The sequence below is a fragment of the Nuphar pumila genome, chromosome 1 (genome assembly GCF_984573655.1).
Source record: "Nuphar pumila chromosome 1, dmNupPumi1.hap1.1, whole genome shotgun sequence".
NCBI lineage: Eukaryota > Viridiplantae > Streptophyta > Magnoliopsida > Nymphaeales > Nymphaeaceae > Nuphar > Nuphar pumila.
The window spans coordinates 121272329-121281740 of record NC_143249.1 but is presented as its reverse complement, the minus strand read 5'-3'; the positions used below and the strand labels follow the sequence as shown (position 1 = coordinate 121281740).

At 36.7% G+C, this 9412-nt stretch overlaps 1 protein-coding gene across 1 annotated transcript; it reads left to right on the top strand.

The window, feature by feature from the left end:
- Window positions 1-238: 238 nt before the first annotated feature.
- Window positions 239-7869, top strand: LOC149849135 (VIN3-like protein 2). The gene is made up of 4 exons (XM_090013385.1): window positions 239-351; window positions 1477-2113; window positions 5869-6191; window positions 6289-7869. The coding sequence occupies exons 1-4, from the start codon at window positions 303-305 to the stop codon at window positions 7506-7508; spliced, it is 2229 nt and encodes a 742-aa protein (XP_089869511.1). The 5' UTR covers window positions 239-302; the 3' UTR covers window positions 7509-7869.
- Window positions 7870-9412: the final 1543 nt, after the last annotated feature.

The following is a 9412-nucleotide window of genomic DNA, read 5'->3' as shown; positions in this document are numbered from 1 at the left end:
GGTCGTGTTGTTTTTGTTTAGATAATGTTGGTGTATATGGTATTTGTGTGCTTGTGGACAAGGTTGCATGACATTGGCAATGCTGGATGTTTTTTTTTCTCTTTTGATGGTTATGGGTTTCCTTCCTCCTTTGCTTTCTCTTTTCTGTTCCTGTTTTGGCTGTGGTCTTCTTTTTGTTATGTTGGTTCCATGATATGGGTGTTTATGTTGGATTACAATGTGTTTTGTTGACCATTCTCTGTTGTTTTTGAAGAGAAAAATCTCTGTTTTTAAACGGTTGTATAGTTTTAGCTCCTGCGTGAATGCTCCATCACATGAATGATGCAGTTAATCAGACACTTCTTCATGCTTGTAAGCTTTGTATTTTAGATGTTAACTGTTTATTGGTTGTTATCTGGAGGTCAACCTTTTACCTTTCTCATTTTTCGCATGCAAGTGTTCATTTCTTGTTTTTGTAGATCATATACAGATCCTATTAGAGTTGATACCTGATTTCTTATGTTTTGGGTATTTATTGTACCTTTCTTTTTCTCTTAAAATGTTCATGAATGTCCTTTTTTGTCATGCTTTCTGAGGGAATCGATTTTATGTTGAGATATATCATAGTGATTCTGCTGCATCCACAATTTGAAGGATTATCTTGACAATGTTTCCTTCTCCATTGACATGGTGTCTTAGTACATTGTGGTTGCTGGACCACTAAAAGTAATGGCATTTTATTCGGAAAAAATAAGCCTTTTTAGTATGATATCTTTCTGTACAATAAAGGCTTCCGGCAACTTATTGCAAGATGCCTTGAAATGAATAGTGTGATCCGAACAAGCAACCAACTTGCCCAGTTAGACTGAAGAAAATGAACAAGAAATCCCAAATTGTTCTTTTGCTTAGTTATGCCATCTGAAATGCAGAGAGCACTCAACATAATAAACATGCTGCAAATTCCTACCTGTCCTTCAGAATGAATTCATCTGTTTGGTTTGCCCGAGTGATCTAGTGTCTGTTTAAGACTCTCAGCTTCAAGTGAAGTCAATGTGGTAGTTTCATTCATTTTTGGCTTTAATATTGGATATTTTCCCCTTTGAATCATTCTCTGAATCAGATATGCAGAACCAGTGTCATGAAGCCCAGTAGAGCTTGTCTAAGCGAAAGAGAAATCAGTGCCTTCACATAGTTAAATTCTGGAATTTGTGGATCCTTAGAGTACCTTTGCTATTACTCTGTCTTATCTTCTATCTGGTTTATTGAACAAATTATTTTATACTGCACAATTTCATTAAATTTTTAATGTCTCATTAGCTACAAAATCTTTATTTCCTGTCTCCCAGGTTTTAATTGATGCTGTTCTGGGAGATGGTGCTAAAGATTATACAGATTTTCAGAGTTTTTTTTTTGCTTCAGTCTATACTTTAGTTCTTGATGATCATTAGATTGAAAATGTGGGGATTCTTTAAACTAATGCTGGGCTTACGCTTGTAGGTTTTGTTCTTGATCCTTCAAAATGTAGCAAGCTGACCATGGAAGAAAAACAAGAGCTAGTGTATGAACTCTCGAAGTGGCCAGAAGGTGCTCCAGAGCTTCTACAGTCATGGAGCCGACGGGAGCTCCTGGAGGTGATTTGTGCTGCCATGGGGAAAGAAAGGAAATATACTGGCCTACCAAAATCTAGAATGATAGAACACCTGCTTAGGGTAGTATCTGAAAAAAGAACTGGACATAATGATGAGAGTGCACAATCACCTCCAATACTACCAAGTGCTCAAAGTACTCTGAGAAGACAGAGGAAGACTGACAATCCTTCCCGATTAGCAATTGACACTAGCAGTTCCTTATATTGCCAGAATGTAGCTTGTAGGGCTACCTTATGTTCAGAAGATATGTTTTGCAAGAGGTGCTCATGCTGTATCTGTTACAAGTATGATGACAATAAGGATCCTAGCCTTTGGTTGGATTGTATCTCCGAACCTCCTGATCTGGGTGACTCTTGTGGCATGTCATGCCATCTTGAATGTGCCGTTAAGCATGAAAGATCTGGTATCCCAAAGAATGGGAACTTTGGAAAATTGGATGGGGCCTTCTTTTGCATTAGTTGTGGAAAAGTCAATGATCTGATAGGGTACATCTTAATCCCATTCTTTATATGTTTAATGTGCATAACATTCTTAAATTTAAATCTTACTCTACTACATGTCCAAATGGTAATGTACCTTTTTCTGTGTCCAATTGTATGAGCTTATTGTGATCCTTCTGATTAGTCCCTGGTTCATATTTGGCAGAATTTAGACTCTTTATGCTGTCGATTGCACATAGATCTATTTTATTGCTAAAGTTTGGGTTTCCATTTTGGATTGGCATCTACATAATTTACATTGTTTAGGGATCCTCGTATCAAGTAGTGCATTTCTGTACTAACTAATAGCAACCCATCTCATACAACATTAGTATACTCAAATTATTTGTCAAGCAATTAGAGATCATGCTTCATGAATTGGAAAGTAAGGCCATCATTCATACTAGCAAGCCAAATTTCAGTTATCTATGGGTAATATGAACAGATGGATTTACATGTAGGTCGCTGATTTGTTGCTTGATCAGGAGGATGTTGCGCCAAAATTATTCACAAATTCATATTTTCAACTTATTAGCTATGCCACATGGACTTGGATATGGGTACAGGGCACAAAGCAAGCACACAAGTTTTATAAAATTAGGGCGGGATCATGGCCACACACACATGTATATGTATTACATATATGTATGCACATTCAAAATTCTTAATATAAAGCAATAAAGCAATAAAGCAATAAAGCATGCATATCATCATCTTAGGTGCAATTTCTTGAACATCAATTCTAAATCATTATGATTAAAAACATTAAAAAATAAATCCAAGTTGAAAAGTGAAATATAATGTAATCAATGTCAAGTTAAGAACACCGTGTTGACTTATCTGACACAAGTTTGACCATGTCCATTTAGTGTCGTGGTGTATCCAATATCATGTCCAGTGTAGTGTTTTGTTGACATAGATTATTAGGCATCTTCTTTGTTATCTATGCTCCCAAGATAAAATGAGTGTACAAGACAAAGCAAATGAGAATTATAGATTATTAGGCATCTTCTTTGTTATCTATGCTCCCAAGATAAAATGAGTGTACAAGACAAAGCAAATGAGAATTATGATTCGAAGTGTATTTACATGCATCTGCCTATTACTTGTATATATGCATTATGTATTTTTCAAGGAAAAAATAAGGGCTATAGTGGCCAATATTCACCTAATTTTTATGGTTGTGATAGTAACATTGAACAAGTTTGGAATATATTGACGTTTTGAAGTTACAGCTGCTCTCTCTCTCTCTCTCTCATTGACCTCAACCGCCAGTTTTCTCCCTTGAAAATATCTTTGTGACTTGCTTAAGTAATTAAGAACTAAATAGAAAAAGAAGATAAAAAGTCGTAAGCAATGATGGTACACATCATGCTCATACTTTTGGTTTTAACTATGATGCTTCAGGTTTGATATAATGTCATGACTAGCTTAGAAATAAATGCAACATGAGAGTCATGGTTAACATGTACTTGATCTTGAGTTCTTGCTGTTATACTTTTTCAAGATTTTTTTCCTTTTCTTCACTTTTATAAAATTATTGAAGTTTTCTTAATAAAAATCCATGAGAAAATAAAGAGTTTGAAGCTATCATGACATTCACGCTTGAGGAGTTACCATTTTAACTTTATGATAATGGTGAAATGTTAAATAAAGGAAACTAAAAGTAGAAAATGGATATTAATGCTGGCAAGGGTAAGGCATGCAGACTGGGAATGATTGTTGTTGTTTTCCTCCTGTTGTTTATTATCATGATGATAAGGGGGAGGACGAGGATGAGATTCCCCTACTTGCATGTGTAAATACATAGATATGTGTGCATGCATATCTCACACGAATGCATTACCTTAAGGCATGCATGGTGAACCTTCTAGAAGACAGTGGTTGGTGTAATCCACCTTCCTTAATATAGATCCATATTGTCTTAAGGTTCTAAAAGTCTTGTTTTAAATTTTACCTTCATGAGAACACAATAAGCTGGTCCTTTGTTTTCCAGTAGTTGCCATTGCTAGGCGTATGAGACTGAGGATTCAAGTGATTTATCTCTCTTCATTGCTCTCATGGATTAACTATTAACAATATTTCCAATTTTGAGATGTGAAGGTGGTTAGCTTCCTCTCTATAATTACTAAGTATTTGAAGATGCAAGACTAGAGAGGCACAGTTGCATTGTGGTTACCCGTAAATGACGAAATTAATTTGTTTTGTAGTGTTCATATTGTATGGACTGCAATGTCGGCCACTAGTATTGTAAATTCATTTGTTTGTGATTTTGATCATACCGCCACTCCCATTATGCGTTCCATTTATAGTGCCTATTGATAATTCTCATGTTGTGTCTTGCCCAGGTTTATTATCCTAACTCCCTATATGTGAGTCAATAAATTGTGGGTTGCCTAGTCTCTTACATGAAAGGCATGATATCTTATCTTATTTATTCAGCAGCTCCTTCTCTGCTGTCTCAAGGCCTGGAATATGCACTATCTTAAGTTATGAACCTCTTGGAAGTGGTTTCCTAAATTTGGTGAATCATCTTAAGTGATAACTGCCCTGTATTCTTGTAACCTTCTCTTTTTTGAAGTCTGGGTTATGTAAAGTTGTAAACAGTAGAGTGAAGAAGAAACCAAGAAGGCCAAACGAGTTTCATGTTTACATGCTATGAGACATATATTGCTATGCCAGGTATCATGCCTTCTTATACAATTATAACAATTAATGAAAACTTTAGTGGTTTTCTGCATGATAACAAAAATAAAATCTAACAATTATCTCAAGCACACACATCATGACATGGAGAGCTCGGTGTTATCAGGATTCAAGATTCCATTGGTTGAAAACTTGAAATTTTAATAGATTGGTGGCTTGTTATTGCAAGCTAGCTTCATGGTTCAGTGGTGAGCAATCTCGAAATGCTTGGAAGATTTGAAATATAGGACTGCTGGAAAGGTGATTGAGCTTTAATTATTCTGAAGGAAAGAGTAGGAGATGGTGAAAAACAAATGTGTCATTGAGAACATGGAAATTAGAGCTTTTGATAGGTGTATAGTCAATTTCAAGAAAGCACACTGAGATTGGGAATATTGTTGTTGGTATTTATTCTTTGGTGGATAGACAATATGCCTTTCTATCAATATGCTGTCTCCTCTTACTAACCAAAGGCATGTCTTGTAGCTTTCTGCAGTTCTTTTTAATTGTGTTCTTGCACCGAGGCCCTGCAATAATCCCTTGTGCTTGTTTCTATCCGCTGGAAGTTTCTTTCTTTTTGTTTTCCTACTTGATAGGTGCTGTTTACATATACTGATTAAAGATTCAGATTCTTAATAAAAGTTTTTATTGTTCATGTAAAATATGTATCTGCAATCTCTGATTCTTAACCATAGAGAAATATGTATTCTCGTGTATGTGTGCACACACTGTGGATACTTTTTCTGTATACCTGGTGAAGGATGGTAATTTCTGTGCCTCTGATTATTAGTGATATTTTAACTGTGCAAACTGGACATTCTTCCTGTTAGGTGATGCAATAACCTTCTGGAGGTATTACTAAACCTTCTTTTTCTTTGTATCTTTTATTTTCTTATCATGTGGGACAATTTGTATTTATTTGACGAAATCAGCATCCAGGAAAATACAAAGTTTTATTAAAGTCAATATTGGATATGCCAGTACACGTGATGCTGATTGCACCATCTTAGCATGTGTCCATTAACTATTTTTCTGAGGTTGTGGTTGATTTCACATAGAAATTCCACTCTGTGAAGGTCCTGGAGAAAGCAATTGATGGTTGCAAAGGATGCTAGAAGGGTGGATACCTTGTGTCATCGACTTTCTCTTAGTCATAAGCTGCTACATGAGACTAAACAATACCAGAAGCTCCTTGACATCGTGGACTTTGCAGCAAAGAAGCTTGAAGAAGAGGTTGGACCCCTTGATGGGTTGCAGGTAAGAATGGCACGTGAAATTGTGAATAGACTCAGTTGTGGTTCTGAAGTTCAAAAGCTCTGTGTTTCTGCAATAGAAGCAGTAGACTACATGCATTCAAGGGCACTAGGCATATATTCTGATTGGAATGGCAATATCCAAGGTAAGTATATCTTCTAGCTTTGGAGGTTGTCGTTTTTAGCCTCCAAATTTGTAAATGGACTTCATGAAAGTTGACATTAGTGCATTCGACTGTGCAGTCACTGATACCATGCCTCTCAGAATGATCCAATTTGAAGAAGTTTCACCCACATGCATTATGGTACTTCTGAATTCAGAAGAAGTCACATGCTGCACCATTTGGCATCAAATATTTCACATGGGTGAATATCCCGCAGAACCGACATGTGTTCTACTGAAATCCAAGAGAGAATTTTATCTTTCGAATCTTATTCCAGCAACAGAATATCGTTTCAAAATTGTTCCTTTCATCGAAACAAAGGAATTAGGAAGTTGGGAAATTAGATACACAACTAACCATGCAGATTGTGATGCCAAGAAGATCCTATCTGCAAGAAATGCTTCTGGGGAGTGGGAAAAATCTGATACTACATCTGACGAAGGGAAAATTTTGCATCAGAAATCTGAAATTCAGGATCCAGATAGGCTATCTGACTACAATACCAATGGAACAAGCAATGGCCAAACTATGTTTGCCGAGATTACTCGAGCTGTTGAGCAAGATATACCCAATGATTCTCTTTGTACTCAAGATGGATATCTGCATGGTTCAGCTGCACAGGGAGAGTTCCGAAATGGCCTTTCAGGTTCCGTCAGCAACCACCAAGATAACAAAGCCCATATACAAAATGGGCATTCTGAAACAACATTTTACAAAGAAATTGGTTATGACAAGGAACCGAATGTGCCAAACAGGAAACCTGATCAACCATTTGTTGTGTCCTCATCAGCTGTTCTGCCTTGTACTCCTTGTAAACTGGAACCTGCCAAAGATACGCCAGGAAGGAAGAAGAGAATGAAACTAGAGAGTAAGTTTGAGAGCAGGCCAGTCGGTCCAGTCAAGGACATTGCTCTGGATCCACAGTGTGGGAGTTCTTCAAAGAAACACTGTCCAAGAAGAGTCGAAGAGAGGATAATTAGGATCCATCCAAGCTTTCGGCACCCCGAGCCAACTAAAGATTCCTCTGGCTCCTTGGAAGGGGATTATGAGTATTGTGTGAAGGTAATCAGACGGTTAGAATGTGAAGGCCATGTTGAAAAGAACTTTAGAGTGAAGTTTCTTACTTGGTTCAGTTTAAGTGCAACCCCACAAGAGAGAAGGATAGTTAGCGTTTTTGTTGATACTCTTATTGATGATCCAGCAGGTTTAGCCGGGCAATTGGTTGATACGTTCTCCGAAGGAATTTTGGGTAAGAGAGCAGCCGTCCCCAATGGGTTCTGCATGAAGCTCTGGCACTGAGTTTTGCTGCAGTCACCTGTGTGAGTTTTAGTGTCAGCCATTGAATTGTGTCAAAACTCTAATTCTTTAGCTGCATGACTCACTGTTATAAAAAAATTATTACCATTGTAATTGTTTCAGAGAGATTCAAAAGCCAGCAAGCTTGAGGCTCTTTGGATGTGTTAGGCTCTCATAATAGAAAACCAGGCATGATGTCAACTTTCATAGACTTAGAAATGTTAGGCTTACCATTTAAAACCATGATGTTAAATTTCCTGTACTCTGTTAAATTCAGATGCATATTTGCGGACTCTCTCTCTCTGGAGAGTGTATACATTCATCCATGTGTGTGTGTGTGTTTTACTGAGTAACAACTATCTGCTCTGCATCTTTGTTGAGTCCCTAGTTTTCCATGTCTAAACGAGTTTGTTGAGCCACCAAAAGCAACCTTGAATTAGCACCCCACAAGTTTGAGTCTGTTTCAATTAAAATCAAAATTTCTCTTTCTTGGATCTTCCATTTAAATAACCATAAAAGCAAGTCCCTCTAATTAAGCAAAAGCAACTCTCTCTCTCTCTCTCTCTCCTTCATTGGCTATTTCTTCATGCAAAATGGTCTGTAAGGAGTCAGTCCCTCATTGGCCATTTCCATGATCCTAGTTGACAGCTCTTAACCAGCTCGAGTTCAAGTCCAGCGTTTCCATCAGAGAAGGCATGTCCTAATTGACTAAACCAATTTGGGTCTTTAAAAAATATGATTAAGAAATTGAGCTTGCAACATGTCACATGCTTTTACAACTAAACCTTCAATCTATACTCTCATTCTATTAAAATTTTTGAACCTGAGTCTGGGTCAACATTTGGGTCTCAATTGTGTTTAAAACTAATTTAGGTTTTGTGCTTAGTATTGCTGCCTTGTTGGATAAATGTGATTATATATGTCTGACCTTATCCTGTAGTACTGCTTGTCTGATTTGCTTTAACTTTGTATATAACAGGCTGTGAGCACCCAACCCAAACTAGGTCCAATCCAAGTAGGACACGGTCAGACTGACTCGATATCATGACCATCAAATTATCATTCTTTGACTTGGGATCAATTTGATTAATTAGATCAACCAATTGAGTATATAAGCGTAGCGTTAAACCCGGATAAATAATCTTATACATCCAAGCCAGCTCTTCAGTTCAAATCACTGGTCTACAAATATGGATCTATTACCCATGTACCTGAGGCTATGTCACAGGGACATGCCATTTTGGCCAGGTGTGCCTGGTGACATGAGCCGGACACACATGATCAAGACATGTATTATTTTAATATTTTCAATCATTTTACTTATCTTCAATTATATTCTAATCAATATATATTTCTATATAATGAATATCAAAATTATGAAAAACAAAAAAAAAATCCTGTCTTATTTTTTAAAAAAATTACTGCCTTATGTCACGCATCAGGTCATACCTGCATCTTTGTGACATAGATGAGAAGACAGGTCTTACTTTCACGGGTCCGGTGCATCATTTTCCGACGTCGGTGCTCATCGGATATGCGCATGCATGGTAATAATCCCTCTTTTGCTGCAAAGTATAGAATAAAACAAGTCATATGCTGATATGCACTGTATATAAACGACAGGCTAACAGTTAAACAAGCTGTGGATGGCTTCTACATTATATATATATATATATATATATATATATATATATATATATATATATATATATATATATATATATATATATATATATATATATATATATATATACAACAACAACAACAACTACGCCTTCATCCCAAAACAATTGGGGTCAGCGATATGAACCAAAAAAGAAATTCATTTTGGGTCTTCCACATGAATCCTTTTCCTCCAATCATTTCTATCCAACGCCATGTCCTCGGTGAGGTTCAAAGCATTCATA

Excerpts from the sequence above, each read along its gene's own strand:
- LOC149849135 (XM_090013385.1), top strand. The coding sequence starts at position 303 with ATGCTCCATCACATGAATGATGCAGTTAATCAGACACTTCTTCATGCT. Across the intron at positions 352-1,476 it reads TCAGACACTTCTTCATGCTT|GTTTTGTTCTTGATCCTTCA; the intron begins GTAAGCTTTGTA and ends TTACGCTTGTAG. Across the intron at positions 6,192-6,288 it reads TTGGAATGGCAATATCCAAG|TCACTGATACCATGCCTCTC; the intron begins GTAAGTATATCT and ends TCGACTGTGCAG.